This window comes from Argopecten irradians, unplaced genomic scaffold (genome assembly GCF_041381155.1).
Source record: "Argopecten irradians isolate NY unplaced genomic scaffold, Ai_NY scaffold_0326, whole genome shotgun sequence".
NCBI lineage: Eukaryota > Metazoa > Mollusca > Bivalvia > Pectinida > Pectinidae > Argopecten > Argopecten irradians.
In genome coordinates, this window is record NW_027187793.1 from 17,899 (window position 1) to 39,233 (window position 21,335).

Genomic DNA, 21,335 nt, shown 5'->3' on the forward strand with positions numbered 1-21,335 from the left:
TTATACATAGTAAAAGGAAAATTGATGTTAAAATTAAGCAACTATTAACACAAGTTAACTTTTAAATTCACCACAAAATTCTTTGTAATACTATACCACAGTCGTCTTATTACGACCATGCCAACAGGATTCTGACGGAAATGGCCCTGAATATTTTGAAATGGCGACTTGTTGTCGTATGTTGTCGCTATTAGTGTGATCGCTTTTATGTATGTGGCACAATCATTATAATGACCGAGACTAGTCCAACTCCAAAGGTTATAAAATAAACTCTAAATGGTGTATTTCTAGGTTATGTTTCCCAAATCACACCGAGGTATGGCAGTTTAGCAGGCGGAACAACTATCACCATTCAGGGATCAAGATTTTCTCGGGACTCGTTTAACCATTTCCCTGGAACAGAACACCTTGGGAATAGAGTGGATTTTGTTTATGAACAGTATGTGTTTCCTTGTGATGTTATCACTGTAAAGTCAACACCAACTCGGATATTTTGTGTGACCAGGTGAGTTCTACAGATACTGTGGTACTAAGCTACCAATTTCTTCATTTACTCCATGTATATTAGTCTTCCCTATTCTTAATGATTTATCCTTACATGTTTCTTTAGGTTACTAGGTTGATGTACTAACAATTATCAGGAAGTTATATATATATTTTTTTCTTGAAACAATTTTTTACGAAAGGCACAAGTACCTCTGTCAAGTGAGAAAATGAGTGAGAAAGTGATGTCTATTGAAATCTGTCTCTGTAGTGTTAGATATGTGGAAAAATCAAATATTCAGAAATTTAATATTTGTAATATTTGGTTATTTACTTTCAGGGACGTCATGCCGCAGAAATGGTATTATATCCGTGTTACTGTCGACGGCGAGATCTCAACGTGTTCTTCATATTTGTGCAAATATCTGGTTTGTCAATAACTACAATATATTTCTTCGTGTGATTGCATTATCCCGCCTTAGTCGTATTTGATTTGGATAATAAAGTTATCAGTAAACAGATGATGGTCAGGAAGGATTTTATGCGCTAATAAGATAAAAAACGTGTGAAAGTCTGATCTGATTACATGTAACATTGTAGATAGAACTTATTGTATACTATATAACCACAACATAAAAAAGTGCGAATATTTGTATGTTGAGTGGTGGTCAATTGCTAGTTTTAACAAACTATTTAACACATTTGCTCATACGTTATTAATATTGTATTTGATCTTTTGTTTTAAATCTAAGCCATATTCAGGATATACACCAACAATAAACGAGATTACGCCCTCATCAGGCCCACCAGGTGAATATAAAATTGTTTTATTACACATGTCTGTTTTCTTAAGTCTTATAACGTAGAATTGTTTTCACAACTGCAGCACAAGTTACATAATTTAAGTAATCTTCTTTGCTCGGGTCCTATAATTGAGGAAACAGGAGTATTCAGGATAAACCCACTTTTACCATCCGATAATGAGTAAGTTGCTGATGTATCATAAACATATTACTCTCTGTATCAACGATGTACATATTTAAAAAAAATGGATAATCGGTTTCTTGTGGTAAATTAAAATAAATATAATGTGTAGCAAACGTTATTATCTTCTTACGGCAGGGACTTCGTTGACCATAAGAGGGCAGCTATTCACATCAAAGTACGGATTGAACACAAGTACCAATGGGGACACGGATTCGGTATTGAGGTGAAGGTTTTGCACCATACATGTAAACTAGATGTGTCTTTTAGTTTTGGTTCAATAGTTCCAAAGAAACCATTGGTCAGTTATATTTCATATTCAATACTTTATAATATGTGACAATTTTTTCTCGTATTATTCTTATGAATCTATATTTCAGAGTCATAGCGGGAGGTGACATATGTAACCTTACGGCCTCCGATAGTCAAAGGTCAGTATAGGGGTATTTATTAATCGTATTTACAACATACAGTACTGACTATATTTCCAAGTCAAGAATCAGACACTAAAAATATGAAAAATATAAATATATATAGGAGTCGAAAATTCAGCATTAAGTTTAAATATTTAATTGTACGCACATATTTTGTTAGCAATGGGATCGTATTGGACAACAGCGGACAAAGCAGCAATGGCGTCATGACGTGCAAGCTGAGTGAATCAGGATCTCAACTTGGTAAGCTTCTTGTTAGGACCCCGAATCGAGGTGAAGTGTCTGTCCGTCTGTCCGTTTTTCTTGTTACCACTATTTCTTAGAAAGTACTTAAAGGACTTATCTCAAATTTCATAAGTAGGTTTCCCAAGGACCCGAGTTGTGCATTTTACATTTTGGAACCGATCGTTTACAAGATGGCCACAGGTAGCCATCTTGAATTTTGATAGTTGAAGTTTTTTTTTACCGCTATTTCTCAGAAAGTACTGAGGAACCAATCTCACATTTCATAGGTCGGTTTCCTTACGACCCTAGTTGTGAATATTGCATTTTGTATCTGGTCGGTCAACAAGATGGTCGACAGGCAGCCATCTTAAATTTTGATAGTTGAAGTCTGTTGCTGCTATTTCTCAGAAAGTACTGAAGGGATCCATCTCAAATATCATAGGTAGGCTCTACTAGGGCCCTATATTATAGTTGGGCAGATAACATTTTGGAACCGATCAGTCAACAAGATGGCCGACAGGCAGCCATCTTGAATTTTTTTTTTTTTACTACTATTTCTCAGAAACTACTGAAGAAATCTGCCTCATATTTCCGACAGGCAGCCATCTTGGATTTTACTAGTTGAAAATTGTTACTTATATTTCTCACAAAGTAACTAAGAGGTCTATCTCAAATTTCATATGTAGGTTCCCCTAGTGTCCTTTGTTAGGGCGGGTGAGCTTATATCATGGCGCGGCGTCCGTCCTCGATCGTCCGTCCTTCTTTCTGTCCGTCCGTCCGTCCTTTAAGTCGCTACTAGTCATAGAGTCTGCATGGATTGTAACCAAAAGGAGAAGAGTTTGTATAAAGTTTGGTTCTGTGATCCCCGGGGACACAAGGTGCGGAGCCAAATAGGGGAAATAGAGGTAAATCCTTTAAATCGCTACTAGTCATAGAGTTCTGAATGGAATAAAACCAAATTTGACCAGAAACATCATTTGGGGATTGTATAAATTTTGGCTCTGATCCACTGGGGATAGAGGGGCGAGGCCCAATAGGGGAAATAGAAGTAAATCCTTTAAATTGATACTAATCATATTGCATGATTGTAAGTAGATTTGGCCAGAAACATCCTAGGGGGAAAGGGAACAGAGTTTGTATAAATTTTGGCTCTGACCCCTCTGAGCAGAATGAGTGGGGCCCAAAAGGAGAAATAGAGGTAAATCCTTTCATTTGATACTAGTCATATAGTTCTGCATGGATTGTAACCAGATTTGACCAGAAACATCCTTTGGGGAAGGGGAACAGAACTTGTATAAATTTTGGCTCTGACCCCTGGAGCAGAATGAGTGGGGCCCAACAGGGTAATAAGAGGTAAATATTTAAATTCCTTAAGAAATGGAACAATGAACTTGTATTCAGAACATTACTTGGCATTACAGTTGAGCGATACAGACCCTCTTGACCTCTTGTTGTGTATATTGGAACCAATCGGTTAACATGATGGCCGACAAAGCAGATTTTGGTAGTTAAAAATCTATTTCTCAGAAAGTACCAAAGGGATATGTCTTAAATTCTTACTTTTCTAATCATAAGGCACATTCAGCGGTGCCCTTTCTGGCGTGTCAGTGTTCTTGTTTTTTAATTAATTTTTGTTTCCTGTATCAATACAAATTATTTCATCATTCAATGTTTATTTCACTTCCATTTAGATTTTACTGACTTAATTCACATTGGGTTTTATTGATGTTCGAAAAATAGAATATAGATTTGTAATATTTTCATATACATGTATGTATTTTTCAGGAAACATCAATGTAAGCTATGCATTATCTGGAAGAGGAAGGTAAGTACATGCTTGCATAATGTGTCTGTCAGCAATGTATATAATGCGATAAATTCATATTAACGAATATGTAAAGATCGAATTTCCAGGATACAGGAATAATGTTTTCTAAATACGAATGCATGTATTAGACAAGCAAATCTAAATGAGAAATATAATATTTATGTAAACAATAAGCATATATATTCACATAAACTTAATTTAGTCGAAAAATAGTTATGTGATACAGGAAGAGGAGTAGTCAAATATATTTAAGAACAATCTTTTGCTATTTCGCTAGCCTGTTGCTTAGCAATAAGTTTTTTCTGTACAATATACATTTGTATTGGCTACATTGAATTAAAATAACCGATTTCCTATGATTTAAGACCGATTCCAACTTTTAGTAAAATACTATTATTTTATAAATATTAAATAGTATAAATATCCCTTCCACAAATTTTCGGCCTCTTGGCCATCTTCAGGTACACTATAGGGCCCCGCCCCTCCTGTGTTTCTATGTACCTGAAGATGGCCAAGAGGCCGAAAATTTGTGGAAGGGATATTTATACTATTTAATATTTATTTATATATATTCTCCCTCTGGAGAACTAGTATTTGAAAGTTTATCATTTTATAGCCACATTATGGCTTAAAGGCAGTTGAACTTAAGGATCTGCTCTGGTGAGGTTTTAGTCTCGTTTCAACATTTATCATAAAGTTTTTTGTGATTTTTAGCTCACATGGCCCGTAGGAAAAGTGAACAGTGTTTTGTATAAATTTTGAACATTTTGGCTCTGACCCCCCGAGGCTGTATGGGCGGGTCCCAATTGAGAAAATAGAGGTTAATCCTTTAAATCGCTACTAGGCATTAAGTTTTGCATGCACTACTTGTCCTAGAATTTTGCTTGGATTGTGACCAAATTTGGCCATAAACATCCTTGGGGAAAGGGGAACAGAGTTTGTATACATTTTGGCTCTGAACCCCCGGGAGCAAGAGGGGCGGGGCCCAATAGGGAAATAAAGGTTACTATTTAAATCGCTACTAGGTCTAGAGTTGTGCATGGATTGTAACCTGATTAGGTCCGAAAAATCCTCTTGGGAATGAGAACAGACATTATATAATTTTTTCGGCTCTGACCCCCTGGAGCAGAAAGATTAGGGCCTAACAGAGAATTTTGAGGTAAATCTTTAAATTCCTTCAGAAAAGAAACAATGATCATGTATTCAGAACATTACTTGGCATAACAAACCAGGTGAGCGATCTTGATAAAAATGAATTGTCTAAATTTATAACAATTAGACTACTGTTGTTTTTTTATACACGGATTTTAAGAAATGATCAATTTGGCGGCCGATTTTAAAAGGTGCATTTTTTAAACTTTGTAGAGAGGTGAAATTTGAACCTGTAATTTTTAGCTAACCTGGCCCACAGGGCCGGTGAGTTTATGTCATGGCGCGGCGTCCGTAGTCCGTCCGTCCGTCCGTCCATCAACATTTCCTTTAAATCGCTACTAGTCATAGAGTTCTGCATGGATTGTAACCAAATTTGGCCACAAACATCCTTGGGGGAAGGGGAACAGAGTTTGTATACATTTTGGCTCTGACCCCCCTGGGGGCAGGAGGAGCGGGGCCCGATAGGGGAAATAGAGGTAAATTCTTTAAGTCGCTACTTGTCATAGAGTTCTGCATGGAATATAACCAAATTATGCCAGAAACATCCGTGGGGGAAGGGGGACAGAGTTTGCATAAATTTTGGCTCTGACACCCTGGGGGCAGGAGGGGCGAGGCCCAATAGTTGAAATAGGGTAAATATTTTAGATCGCTACTAGTCATAAAGTTCTGCATGGAATGTAATCAATTAGGCCAGAAAGGGGGAGGGGAACATAGTTTGTATAAATTTGAGCTCTGATCCCCTTAGGAGTAGAAGGGGCGGGGAAATTCTTTAAATCGCTACTAGTCCTAGAGCTCTGCATGGAATGTAACCAAATTAGGCCAGAAACATCCTTGGAGGAAGAGAAATATAGTTTGTGTAAACCTTGGTTCTGACCCCAGAGGCAGGCGGGACGGCCTGCAATATGGGACATAGAGGTAAATCTTTTAAATCGCTACTAGTCATAGAGTTCTGCATTGAATGTAACCAAATTTGGCAAGAAACATCCTTGGGAGAAGGGGAACCTCGTTTGTATACATTTTAGCTCAGACACACCGGGGGCAGGAGGAAAGGGGCCCCAATAGGGGAAATAGAGATAAAGCCTTTAAATCGCTACTAATCATAGAGTTCTGCATGGAATGTAACCAAATTTGGTCAGAAACATCGTTGGGGGAAAGGAATATAATTTGTATAAATCTTGGCTCTGATCCCGGGGGGCAGGAGGGGCGTGGCCCAATAGGGGATATTGGGGTAAATTCTTTAAATCGCTACTAGTCATAGAGATCTGTATGAATTGTAACCAAATTTGGCCAGAAATATCCTTCTCGGAAGGGGAACAGAGTTTGTATAAATTTTGGCTCTGACCCCCTGGGGGCTGGAGGGGCGGGGCCCAATAGAGGAAATTGGGATAAATTCTTTAAATCCCTACTTGTCATAGAGTTCTTTATGGATTGTAACCAAATTTGGCCAGAAACATCCTTTCGGAAGGGGAACAGAGTTTGTATAAATTTTGGCTCTGACCCCCTGGGGGCAGGAGGGGCGGGGCCCAATAGAGGAAATGGGGTAAAATTCTTTAAATCGCTACTAGTCATAGAGTTCTGAATGGATTGTAACCAAATTTGACCAGAAATATCCTGTTGAGAAGAGTTAGAAAATCTAACTTTTGGCTCTGACCCCATAAATCAGAAAGGGTTGAGCCCAATAGGGATATTAGAGGGAAATTTCTTGAGAAAAGACACAATTATGTAATAAACCTGTATTCAGAACATTACTTAGCATTACAAACCAGGTAAGCAATACAGGCCCTCTTGGCCTCTTTGTTTTTAAATTGATATTGAAATTTGTCATTTTTAACTTTTTCTGTTAATGAAAAATCTATATTCATCTGAAGTAAATCTGTCCCGTAAACTAAAATCTAACAGCAAATTTCCTGGCATATATGTATTACTTAACAGATATGATGCATATTTATTTTTTTGCAAGAAAACAAAGTTTCTTTTTCCTTCATAATTAATTTTTAGTAATTTTGTTGTGTAATAAGGTAAAAACAATTATCTAAAATGCCTTTAAATCCTCACAGAAATCACAATAGATCAAACTTGTATCGTTTGACTTTTAATAAAATATACCTGATTTTTATTCATTTGTCATTAATCAAACTAATATGGATTATCTCCCTTAATGGAGTTAAATAATCTAGACCGTAGACGTCAATGTATCAAATTTTGTTTAAATAATTTTCTAATTAAATAACACTAGATTAGGTGTATTGGGTTGTTTTCTAAAACAAATGAATTAATTTTGTACATAACTGCAAAGGAGACACCTGTCATGCAAAATATAGTTACTTGAGTCAAGGTAATTTTAAATACTTGAAGATCTAGAGGCAACTGAATCTATTCAATCGTCTGCATGAAAAAAAAAAAAACATGAGTATCTCTCCTCACCATGAAACTACGATCTTGATTCGCCAGTGCGACACCATTTCTAGCTTTATCAAGTTTTGATGTAAATCTTTTTTAAGTTATTTTGATATGAAAAATGAAAAGCATTTTAAGAATGGAATTATATCCCATTGATTTTTTCAAGTTTTTTTTTTTACATTTTAGTGAAGATATAGTAGTGGGGGACGAGAAAAAGGTTCCCATGTACCCCTCTGGAAGTTTTTTTAAGGGACCGTTATGATTTCTAGTTTTCTTTTTAATGCTTGTTGCCATTGACAACTAATGTCCCATGGGGGTCATATGGCCGCCATCTTGGATATCAGTTATCCAAAAGTGCCCAAAATGACACATAGATAGATAACCAGACAGCACACAGAGAAAAATATAACCATATTTTTTAATATGATTGAAACATGTTGAATACGATAAAATCATTAAAATGACGTTACATCTTCTCAGTTAAATGGCGGGAAAATAAAATGAAATTTTCAGTTGTTTTAACTAAAAGAAATCGATAAATATCATAATTTTCACAAAATTTTGACAAAAGACCTTGTAACAATCATTTTAAATTGACTTACCCTTGTGTAAACATTATGTGTACTATGAAAAGATAGTTCGCATGAGTAAAGTGGAAAAAAGAGAGGGAAACCTACCTCATCCACCCCTCCTCCGCACACACAACACACCCTCACACACCGCCGAAAAGAAAAAAATGTTTAAAATGGAATAAATTAAATGATTCTGGGAAAACACTTTGTGTGTCGGTTTCCATTAAGTTTTATTTAGTTAAGTCTGCCTGTTTGCTCTTTATCTAGCCATAGGAGGAGTGGTATCCATATGTTTACTCTCCGTGCCTTCGTTAGGAGATAGCTCTGTCGTTCTATTCACTGATCCTGCCTCTTTGGCAAAGATCAGGTCGGTTTCCTGGTTGAAGCCGGATCCCATTAGGATTCCTTCCTTTACAGTCTCTATTGAGTCTGACGGAGAATGTTCGGTTTGCTTTGTCCCTGTCGGGGCCTTAGGTTTTACCTTGATAAAACTAGGGGGAGAGATACAATTCTTGCCTATTAGATATGGTCATCAGGATTTCTCCTCCAAGAAATGGATATGTTAGAGCCAGAATTGCTATGAGCAGTCTAATGATCAATCTGGGACGAAATGGAAGGACGCATGAGGTTAGAACCCTTGTGGCTTCTTTGGCTCACCATAACGGGTCCTCGTTCCAGGACATCATGTCTGCTGCCTTTTGGCGTGGCCAGTCTTACTTTCACTGACTGAAGTTTTCCAGTTGTTTTCACTAAAAAGAAATGGATTATTACAGTTATTGGGAACTGCCTGAATCATGGATAAAATATCTTAACTAGCCTTTGGATGTTTACTGGATCAGGGAATATGTAATTTATGTAATTATGTTATTTTTTCTCTATGAGTGGCTGTGTTAGGGGGAATACCATTTTTCTTCTTCTGCTTCAAACGATAAATTTATGCTTTTCGGTTGTGGGGTGTGTGGTCCCTCTATTTTTTCCCCACCTCAGTCATGCGATATATCTTTTTATAGTACATATGCGTTAACACAAGGGTTAGTTCAATTCGAAATGACTTTTAAAAGGTGTTTTTTTTCCATCAAATGTTTTTCTTATGATGAGAATTATGACATTTATCGATTTTTTCAGCATGTTTCAATCATATTTTAAAATGTGTTTATTTGCATCTGTGCGTTGTCTGGTTCTCTATCTATGCGCGTATACGCGAATGTGTCATTTTGGCCATTTTTGATAACTGAAATCCACGATGGCCGCCATATGACCACATTGGACATTACTTGTCAATGCCAACAAGCATAAAAAAACTAAACATTAATACCGGTTCTAAAAAACAATGTTTCGAAAAACTGCCAACTACATGGGCACCTATTTCTCCTCCCCCACTTAAGTATTTTGAATTTTTATCAAGAAATGTTGAAAAATAACAAATTTTCTATTGGGACAAAATCAAGCACACTGACCCCTATTTTTATGATAGTTTTAAAAGCAGCAACTTTTTTCCATAGAAGCAATAACTTTTTTCCATTGAACTGCAAAAATTTAGAAAACAGAACTTTTTTCTGGGAAGCATTGAATCAGTCAAGAATTGTAATAATGTGACATTTCCATGTTCAAAATTTAGGGGGTAAGGGTAACATATAGAGCTGTTCGGAGCAAAAATAAGGGGTGTGATGTTATCATTTTCTTAAAGAAAACATTGATTTTGTCAATTTTACGAATATTCATACTTATCAGACAGCCAATTTTTTTTAGGTTGTCGTGTATATACTCAAAACAGTGAAATTCCGGTCACTATTTACGTCAAATACCTATCTTTGATTCATGATACTTGAAAATCAAGCACACCGCCATATCGATTTTTTCCATTTTTATCTTTGTTATAGATTCCTTTTTCTAAAAAATATATATTTACAAAAAGTTAGTCATCAGAAAATTTGTACTTTTTACCAGAGAAAATCCTTTATAAATTTATTAATCGTTTACCTCTGAATCTATTTCAGGTCACAGTCTAATATGAATCTTTACAGAGTGTCTCGAAATGGTCAAATATTTATGTTCCAAAGTTATGCAGGTATGTTATAGATTTATTGGTATTGCCCGCTTTTTACTCACTGCAAATGCACATTAACAAATCAAAAATTACTGGTCTAAAAGATGTGTACTTCGTTGAATATTTCCCACAGCACCGTTTTAATATTTTAGCAAAAACGTTCGTCTTGTATTACGGTTATCAATAAAACATAACGGTCACCCAGTTTTGAAAACACATTAGATATCTTGGCGATAATTGGTATGTTGCCTTTACGAATATCCGAAATAATGTATAAACGCAGCGGTTACAAATGATTTTCTTGGTACATATGTGTACCGATGAGGCCTATGGTATACATGTAAAGACTTTTACTGAATTTAACTGTAACATCGAAGATTAAGCCTAAGATTTCGATTCTATATTAGTCCGTGTGCCAGATAGCGTCTATCGTTTATGTCAGTTTTTTATTTTTTATATTTGGCCTAAAATCTATATGGCGGTCATCTGGATGACATCCTGACTAGAAGTACTTAAACGCTTGGGAATAGTGTCCAACTGATTCCTTTTTCAATCATCGCATGAGAGGCTTGATTATAAGAAACGGAGTAAAACCAGTAAGTCCCTTAATTTAATTTAGGGACATAATGATAAACCTTATAATTATTGAAAACTCTGTAATTTAGTTCAATCACCTTATCTAATAACTTTTGTTTTTTTGTCAGAGATTCATTCCATTACTCCATCGTCTGGAAGTACTGAAGGTGGCACAGTTATAACAATATCTGGGAGATACTTTGATGAGACAAAGTCTTCCGTGATGTTAAAGTTGGAGGTGATATATATATGCTCAAATGTTGACATGTTGTAATACTGCACAAAAGTCAACTTGTTTTAAGTTAAATTTGACCTGACACGGCTTTCGTAGTGCTAAGTTTATATTTTTGATTTGTATGTTACTCGATTTTTATATGACGTCGCGTCAGTTTTCTGCTATATGTACATTAATCTGAATAAATGATCAAACAGTGTTTATATCTTTTTGAGATACTTTTTCAGGTTCCATATGCCATGTCTTAGCTCTGAATACGACATCTATAAAATGCAGGACAGTCCACAAACCAAGACAAACCCAGCATATTAACACAGGTGAATTATTACAATGTCGCGAATCAGTGTTTGTATAGCCTATTGCCATTTATTCTCTGCCAGACATACCTTAAACTATTATAACCAAATTCGGGTCTATTCTAGGTACGTTTATTCTACCAGAATCATCCGCGTTGTCCTTGAACGGCAAGAAATAGCATGAATACACAAATTATTGTATATTTTATGCTTCTTATGGGACAGTGTTAAGGATCAAACAGACGCAATGATTAAAGTACAGCTGCATGACGTTATTCAATTACTGATGACGTTAGCAATATATGACATGACACTGACAAAAAAATGTTCGGGACAAAGTTTAAAATTGGAGAAATTAGTGATAAATGTTAAAGGCACAGTATACGTAACAAAAGAAAATTACCACGTTCTCTCTGCACAAAATAATGACTAAAACAAGGTAAGATGTTACTGAGACAAACTGTGAAGTTTCAAAAAATATATATATAAAAAAATAAAAACAATTATTGTGACCCACAATAAATACAAACCGAAAGGATACGAAGGATTTCCGGTAAATATCACGTGACCCGATCGACTTCGTACGGGAAAAACAGAAATGTAAGCGTTAGAATAAACTACGAATTTATCGATTATATTAATCTGATATAATCTTTTATATTATAAAACTAGGTCGAACGATTGCGAGCAATTCTTCTGTAGAGGTAATAATTGTTTTATGGATAAATGAACATATTTATTGTGGTTTCATTTTGTAAAAATATTGTTAAAAATAAAACTAAAATTAATTATTAAGTAATTGTTTATTTAAGCACTGTTCTCAAAATCATTTGTGGTTTTGAAGTCGTAGACAAAAACGGAAGAGCCTTTTTCTTAGACGCTAAGCGTCTATGATAAAGATTGTCCGTCTGTTTTTTGTCTATGACTTCATAACCCTGAAAGATGTTGAAAATAATGCTCATAATTTGAGTCTGATAACTCACTTAGGTACTGATTAGGCATAGATTTCTGTAATTTTAGTTGCTTTTATAATAAAACAAAATTGACTTGTGGCGCAGTGATATCTTATCCAATACTTCAGTTTTCAAAATTCCCTGCGAAAACGTTTCGTATAATTCTTTCGGTCAATGGAAAAATAACCTCAAAAATCTAACCAATAGAGATGAGTATAAACATATGAAATTAAATTATATAAAAGAGATATGTAACATTAATAGTTTACATCTTACTTTTACAAAAATTTGAGACATGTTTTATATGTCTAAGTAAATAAACTTTGCGCCATCTAGTATAGCCGACATATATGTAGATGGCTTTTAAAATCAGTTAAACATATTTTAAATAAACACAAAATACACATTTAATTACATAATTAATTTATTACTCGTTAAATGATACTTTGAGTTACTTTACAATTTAGATTGTAATCAAGAAACTGATTAATTTATATGAAATGTGTTTGCAGAGAATGAAAGCCGGCGGCGGAAACTACGCGCTATAACCAGAAACATATACTTTATAATATGCATATATGTTTCTGGTAGTATGGAATGTCACAAACATCTAAAATGTACCTGCATGTACATGTATATTTGTCATCTGGAAAATCCTGTTGATATTACTTCTTTGACCCCTATATATAGAAAGATATACAAATGTACGTGTACATACATACAAAGTAGGCTTACTCAATAAATCTACATGTACTTTGTATTTTGTTTTATCTCATTTAATACAAATATTCAGGAGCACGGCCTATCCATATGTTTATGTTTGTATATTATCGTGATACTTTATTTGACTGACTAATTTAATTAAAAACGACTATTACTGATTATTAACAAATTCCCCACATACCTATAGATCAGGTTTAAATATTCAATAAACGTAATTACAAGCCGGATAACTTTTTAGTAAAGTTACTTTAAAAAAGGCGGATAGCATACTGCAACGTGTACATGTGTAGGCCTAATAACGCGTCGGTAATTGTCGGTTATGCAATGACTACTGTTTGAAGATGGCAGATATCATAGGTTTACCTGCACGGATTAATGTTAAAATACACGCCTATCATCTTTATTCTAGGTAATTGGTATAATATTCGATCATTGCATATCTTTGTGATTACAAAAAAGTGAAAAGTTACGTATAGTGTGACTTTTAGGCTCTAAGATAACTCCATTTTATACATAATGTATAGTGAATGGACATGTTAATTTTTCTCCAATTATCTATTTAAAACCATAAGTTTTAATGAATAAAGCTGTGAAAATCATTCAAATGGACAGACACACATATGTAATGCCTTATAAACGTTAGTTAGAACACATTGGTTATGCACTGTGAAATTCTTGTTTTTATGCCTTATACATGTTTAGATGGAAATATACCTTCAGAAATCACTTTACAATTACTAATAATACTGTAAAAATGTGCAATGAAATTGTGGACAGCAAGATGGCTTCATGGTCTGACCGTACATACTCATTTCATTACACTGAAGATGTTAATATAATGATTTTTGGCAGTACTGCCAAAAATCATTTTCAGTCCTTTTTGTACTTGTAAAATTAAATCCTATACATTGAAAGTATTGTAATTCTCAAAATGTTGGTAACTTTTGGAGTTGAATAACATATTTAAAGCTCTTCTTGATTCGTGACTATGAAAAATACGGCACATATAACCTTAATTTGAATGCCGTTATCACTACTTGCTACCAAAATGTTCTTATTTTTAGACTTTGAATTAATTTTAGGGAAATCTCAGTTGATTATGATACTGACATATATTGCAGGCAACAGGGGCGTCATTGTTGAATCCTGGAACGAAACATCCGTAATCAACCTGGATATGATTAAGGATTTAAACGAGAGTGCGCCTGACTACAGTGTAACGTTCTCAGATACAACATTAATTATTGGTGGAAGTAAATCTGTTAGCTACGCCAACCGACTGAAGGGTTTTTTTCTATCCCCCTTTTGATGGTGATTATGAGTTGGAAATCTATTCAGCTCATGGTGTGCATTTCTACCTTCAAGGAGATAATGTGGTAAGATATGTTATTCTATTCAATTGACTTGATTATCACTTTATTATGTCATCTTTCGCTGTCGGCCTGTCTCACTGTCTTTCTTTATATATCTCTGTCTCTGCTTATATCCCATTTGCATGTGTTTATCTTATTTTTCCTCGATCGTTGTTTTTCTCTTCATCTCTATGAAGAATCAATAACAAATATTTTTATTTTTTACTATTGTATAAGGATTGATTCTTCTTCAGAGCGTTGTACACAATTACAATTATGGAGGTACTCGAACAACAAATACTCTTGCTCTTCTATCAAATCAAAGGTAGGTTTCAAACTATCGACAATTACACTGACGTTCGATAATGTACATTTTGACACAAGATTGTTCTTTATTTTTAAAAACATATAGTTATTTCCCATATTTGAAATTAAAATAAAGTCCACACATGTATTAGATTATCTGAAAGTATGTTATATTCGTATTGTTGTTCTAATAATTGACTATCTTGTATCAAAATATACATACGGTATATGAATTTGTAGAGGCATTTGAATGGTTGGCGGCCATCGTGTTACATATTGAATATTACAAAAAGATATGAAAATTAAAAAAAATTGTTGATGTTTTCGCTATACATCAGGCCCGGGATCATGAACTAGTCTTAAGAATAAGTATAGACTTAGCCAATCAAAAATGACGTAGCGTTTTGTAACGCCATTTTTGATTGGCAAAGTCTAAATTTAGATTGTTTTAGACATAGTACTGATTCTTTATCTTGGGGCCAGAAGTGCTAAATAAAAGAAATGGTCTCAAATAAAAAGTATAGGGGCCTTGTACGTGGTTCCATTATTACATTTAGGAAACTAAAGTTTTCTCTTTTTGTAGCGTATCTATGGTTTATAGATCATTCAACGGCAAACGCCAGGATCTCTCTTGTCTGTATCTAAAGTGTGTAAAAAAGAATTGTCAAACTGGTATGTTCGAATTAATTAGAAGCATTATATGCTTAGACAGTTTTTTGACTGATAAACTTTTGATTAATTTGTTTTGTTTACAGTTATTACATGGAGGTGTTATACAGACAGACTACAAGTACGCAAGCTTTAAGAATATCAGCTCGATATCTAGATAGCATAGTAAACCACCACATGGCGGGTAATGTTGTACAGGAAATACAAACAATTCGTCTGAGATCTGATATCCAAAATGAGAAACAAAGAATAACAATAGAGGGTGATACCAATGCCACCGCCGCTGTGTACGAACAACAGGAGATTAACATGTACCAGAAGGAAGGAAGCTTTCGCTTAGGATTATACGGAGTTTTTACTGGTAAATAATTGACCATTTGTTAAATATCAGAAGTACTTTTGATATAATGACTAATGGAAATTATATGGTGTTTTCTTTTGTTTTATTAACGTTCTGGGTTTAAGGACGTTTGATGTTTAGGTGTTGGAAAACTGGGTTCCCGAGAGGAAAAAAACAAATTCAAATATTTCGTTAGGTACCTGGCAACTACCTCGCATGGATCTTGGAAAAAAAAAAAATGAAAAAAAGTTGACGAGGTTGGCTTAACGACCGTAAAAAAAGAACACACCGTTTCCAAAAATAAATGACAAACTATTATAAAGTTTTCTACAAAGCAGTTTTCAATTGTGAATGTAATTCTGGGATTTTGTTCCTTCAACATACCTCAATAATGTTCAGGTTCACATTTTTTCTTCAAAACATTCAGAAATCTTACTTTGTGGTGCGTCGGCAGCCGATGTAATGGACGCCCTGAATGCCCTTCCCGTATTTGACGTATCGGAGTCTGTGTATATCAACATGACAACACATGGTGATGCTTTCAAGTACAACGTCTCATTCATTTCAGAAAGAGGTAAACCATGCACGGGGTAAAGTATATGAACATAAATTTTCTGGTGTTTGCATAGTCATACGTTGCACCAAAATTATCATCTCGAAACCTACGTTAGAATATATTTGTATTATAATATACTATTTTAAAAGGTCCGTCCTAGTTATTAGTAAATTTGGTGATGTATGCAGTTGTACATGTGAAATTGGGACACAATGTAAACCAATGATGCTTTAGAAGTAAATACGAAACTCGTGTTGAGTATCTCTGTGTTGTAACATACATGTACACTGTATATGAAATGTATAGTATTCTTACAAGTGTCTATAACAAGTAGTTTGTGTATCTGTTTGTATTCGAACTTTATCGAAACCTTAACTTAAGGTAAATGCACCTATCCATGCTATGACGAAAAATGTTTAAAATATAAATATTTAACTGTAGGGTGTGATTTAGTTTCACTATCCACACGTTTAGCCTTAAACCAAGTTATTGAATTATATTTCCTAGAGCACAATTTTGTTCTGTTTGATGGCTGATTCAGCTCTCACAAATCACATTTTTTATATGTTTTAATGCAAGAGTTTTTGGTATACATGTAAGTATCAGTTACATTACCTATGCTTCTTTTTCACTATAATTTTTAAAGCAGTTTAGGTCATCTGACCCGAAGCGTCAGGATGACCTATTGTCATCATGTTTCGGCCGTCGTCGTCCGCCGTGCGCCGTGCGTTAACTTTTCACATTTTGAACTTCTTCTCAAGTTCTACCGGTGCGATTTGGCTGAAACTTGCATGAAATGATGCTGACATGGTCCCGACAAAGTGTTGATATTTTTTCGGGTCGATCCGAAATGCGAGATGGCCGCCACAACCGTCATCTTGAAAACAAATTTTGAACGTCTTCTCAAGTTCTACCAGTGCGATTTAGCTGAAACTTGCATAAAATGATCCTGACATGGTCCTGACAAAGTGTTAGGCAATGGGCTAGGAGGGTCCCATATGCACCCCCCCCAAACCTCAGCACTAACATTTTTCTGAACCCTTATGACCCACTGATCACAAATCAAAATGTTAACATCGCATAAGTTGGGATGAACTTCCGGTTATGACGTCATCAAGATGGCCGCCATCTCCAAATGAGGTATAAAAATGACCAGCAAATACATATCAGGACCAAATAATCCAATATATGTAGTGGTTACTAAGCAGGAAATGAAAAAATCGGATTTTTACCTCAAAAATGGTAATTTTTTTTAGCAAATTTTTCATATTTAGCTTTACGCAGCAAAACAGTTTCCAAACAGCAAACAATCAAACAATCATTTCTTATTAGTAATTTGACCTATTATCAATCAGTAAAATCAACAACAAGAAAAAACCCAATGTAAACATTCTATAAGATCCGATTATGTGGTCATCAAAATGGCCGCCATCTCGAGTTTCACTGAAAAGTGAAAAATAGTCATAACATTGCCATTTTTCAACCGAATTAGACAAATAAAATATCAAAATGACAACAATAGAACAACAAAATACATATCAGAACCAAAAAGTCCAATATATGTAGTGATTTGTACGCTGAAAATGAAAAAAATAAGACTTTAAGGATGTACACCTCTGAGAACTCAAAATTTTCTTGTATTAACTTTTTTTCTCATATAGATTTTTTGGAAATAGGAGTTCATACATTCAAGAAAATGGAAGAAAAAAACAAATGTCGGTGTGCTTGTTTTTGAGCAATTGTCACTCAAAGATACTAAGTTGGGGATTTTTGCCGTTTTGACCATATACACAAGAGTGTAAAGCCATAACTTCCTAATGAGATGTTTGATATGTATGGAAGTTTGAAGAATTTATTTTCCTGTAGTCTTCTTTAAGAATATACAAGTTTTGATTAATAAGACTCATATTTTTTCTCAGAATAACAACATATGCTACCCCTACCCCTTAATTTTGAGCTACAGAATACACCATTTTTTCAGCAATTTTTGCCAAATTTAACCCTTAATAGAAACAGTTGTGGTATGTTAATATTTTGCATATCAATAGGGAATGGGTTGTTCTTTCTAAATTAGGCAGAAAAATTGGGGTTAATTTTTCACACAAGGTTGATGAATGGTGCTTCATACGAATTATGGAGCTACGTGCTAAGGAGAACCAATTCCACCATTCGAATAATGTGGATCTGGTGTAATTGCCATTATGCCGGAGAAGTCTGAAACAGCATAAGATATATGTTTAGAATCTGAAGGAGATCCCACATCCCTGAACCTGTTGTTCCTGATATGACCATGGATGGGTCATGAAAGATGACAGGCTAGAACAACACTGATATTGAATTGGATACTGATATCTCGATTACTCTGATTTGGACTGCATGTACCAGCTACCAGACATGCTGAGTCACTTCAGTGAATAGAAGAGTGAGCCGAGAAAGCACCCACAATGATAATGGTTATCATTGAGAACCAGGGAAAGAAATATGTGACACTGTAGTAACCATCTGACATTTTGATAATGCTATGCATATGAAATAAACATGAAAATGGATTACGTTGGGAAATTTTGAAGTTAGGAAACCACGACTTGTCCAACCTAGATATTCTGTCAAATTTTAACTTATGTTTTCTACTTACAAATTGCTAAAAGTCAATGTTTTATTTAAGGAAATCATAATACACCAGGAAACTGTAGTGTCAGCGGTTTGGAAAACATATCAATCATATGTCCTGTATACGCACCCGGTGATGTTTTGTAAACCAAATGATTGTATAACAATAATATTCTTATGTATTGTTATATGTCTTTGGTGTTATTGTAGTTTTCACTTATTGATAAGAAGTCAACTGATTACGAATAATAGTTTGTTGTTAGAAAACATTTTGCTTCGTCGAGCCAAATATGAAATGTTTGCTAAAAAAATTACTATTTCTGAGCTTAAACTTTTGTTTTCCATTTCCTGCTTACAAATCACTATATATATTGGACTATTCGGTCCTGATATGTATTTGCTGTCCTATTATGTTCATTTTGAATGTGGGACCCTCCTAGCCCATGGCCTATGTTGTTATTTTTCGGGTTGATCCGAAACCCAAGATGGTCACCATAGCCGCCATCTTGAAAACATATTTTGAACTTCTTCTAAAGTTTTACCAGTGCGATTTAGCTGAAACGTGCATGAAATGATCCTGACAAAGTGTTGTTATTTATCGGGTTGATCCGAAATCCAAGATGGCCGCCATAGCCGCCATCTTGAAAACATATTTTGAACTTCTTCTCAAGTTCTGCTGGTGCCATTCAACTGAAACGTGTCTGTAATGATCCTGACATGGTCCTGACCAAGTGTTGATATTTTTCAGGTTGATCTGAAATCCAAGATGGCCGCCATCTTGAAAACACATTTTGAACTTCTTCTCAAGTTTCTACCAGTGTGATTTAGGCTGAAAGTTGCATGAAAATGATCCTGATATGATCTCTGGTTAATCCCAAATCGAAGGTGGCTACCATGACACAATATATGATAATTTGAAATATTGCCGAGGTAGTCAGATGACCGTTAAGTCCCTTGGACCTCTTGTCTGAAATATCATGGATGGTTAATCAGTGAAGGCGATATAGTGTTGGTATGGTACGCCAGTAAAGTTTCTCGTATCCAGCTGTGTCAACGTACAAATGGCATTATAAATGAAAGGTATAAACCTCAACCTGTGTTCTAATTACGATTCTGGAGACTTTCCTTCTCTGGAGGTCATGGGATTATCCGAGCCTTCCTCTGTCACCATAGTAACAATACAGGACGGTCAACCTAGCGGGAGGAAGATATAACACTGATGATGGCCGGTACACCGTCACCACTTATAGACAGTAACTCATCGGCATCACAAGTATGTAGATATGTTTTCCCATAAATATCTATTACGTCTTTGCATACTTCAGAGTTAGAGGTATCCATTGTGACGTCAGTACTTAGTGGGCACAATTTAAGACCTTTTCTCCTTAAAGTATGACGTTACGATCGCAAACACATGACGTCACAATCAATACCTGCAAGGGCAGATAACTCTGTAATATGCAAATATAGAATAGACATAACAGTTTTAACTCCAGGATGTGTGCATTGTTATTGATATATTACCTGTTGAACTGATTTGTATTGAACATCCACAATTTAAAGTGATCTGTTCGTATCGTTAACTTAAACTTAATTGAAGCTGGATTGTGTTTCATTCGATCGTTAGAGAATGGTAGCGTATAGCTTGGAGACATTTAACTAAGTTACCTAAACGTAGCATCAACTGGCACGCTCCGTGGTATCACATGTCAAGGGCCTTTTATATAGATTAAAGATTCAACATTAAGAATGGTAACACTACATGTATGTGGATTATCCACTGAAAGCTTATGATTGGAGTAAAAATGTCGATGAATTGTAAAAACTTACCTACATAATGGAGGTCACGATTCGCCAACTATGGATGGTTTTGGTACTTCGCATTATTTAAGTTTAAAAACAATACACAAAGTACCCAGGGGACTCCGAAACCGTTACGTATTACCCGGGTTTTCGTATTAAGTGATTCGTACTAAATGGGTAATTAAATTGAATGCAATTTGCAGGGGATTTCAAATTCATTCATATAAAACGGGTTTTCTATAATTCCCGTTTGTCCCCATATTTTGTTTTCATGCTCTTGTAATTGTATCGATAATGGAAATCATTAGATACGTAGTGACTTTAAAATCATTATATTGGGTAAGACTGCATTGGTAAATGTATATAAATATATTTCCTATTTACGAAAGCGTTGGATCACAATAGTGCGAGAAGAAAAATAGTACTCATTGACACTCTTTATGATTTATTTGACATTTATCTTCAACAACGAAATATGGCTAAATTGCTATGTTTATGGGTTATTGAAGTGTTATATTCAAATCTCTTGACATTTGCTTGTTTTTTATTACTCTTTTTGGGAATATATACAAACACGAATCAGAATATTGTTTTCGTTAAAAATGCGTAAAATTAAAGGAAAGCAATTTAGATCTCTGACTCAACCTAACACATGTTAACCTATATTCCCCACAATAGCATTTCCTACAACATTTCAGCTAGCTTTTTTAACGATGTATTAAGTCAAGCTCATAAACAAATCAATTATAACTTTCAGGTAACATATTAAAATAATGGTTGTCAAAAATTAT

The 21,335-nt window shown here is 34.9% G+C and overlaps 1 protein-coding gene across 1 annotated transcript; it reads left to right on the top strand.

The window, feature by feature from the left end:
- Positions 1-291: 291 nt before the first annotated feature.
- LOC138312459 (fibrocystin-L-like) lies at positions 292-16,143 on the top strand (the record flags this gene model as incomplete). Its single annotated transcript, XM_069253327.1, has 14 exons — positions 292-505; positions 824-911; positions 1,236-1,293; positions 1,606-1,693; positions 1,848-1,898; positions 2,062-2,144; positions 3,912-3,951; positions 10,076-10,146; positions 10,830-10,939; positions 11,164-11,253; positions 14,030-14,284; positions 14,515-14,585; positions 15,322-15,596; positions 16,003-16,143. Coding segments are annotated over 10 exons (824 nt in total), but the record flags the coding sequence as incomplete, so codon positions are not given.
- Positions 16,144-21,335: the final 5,192 nt, after the last annotated feature.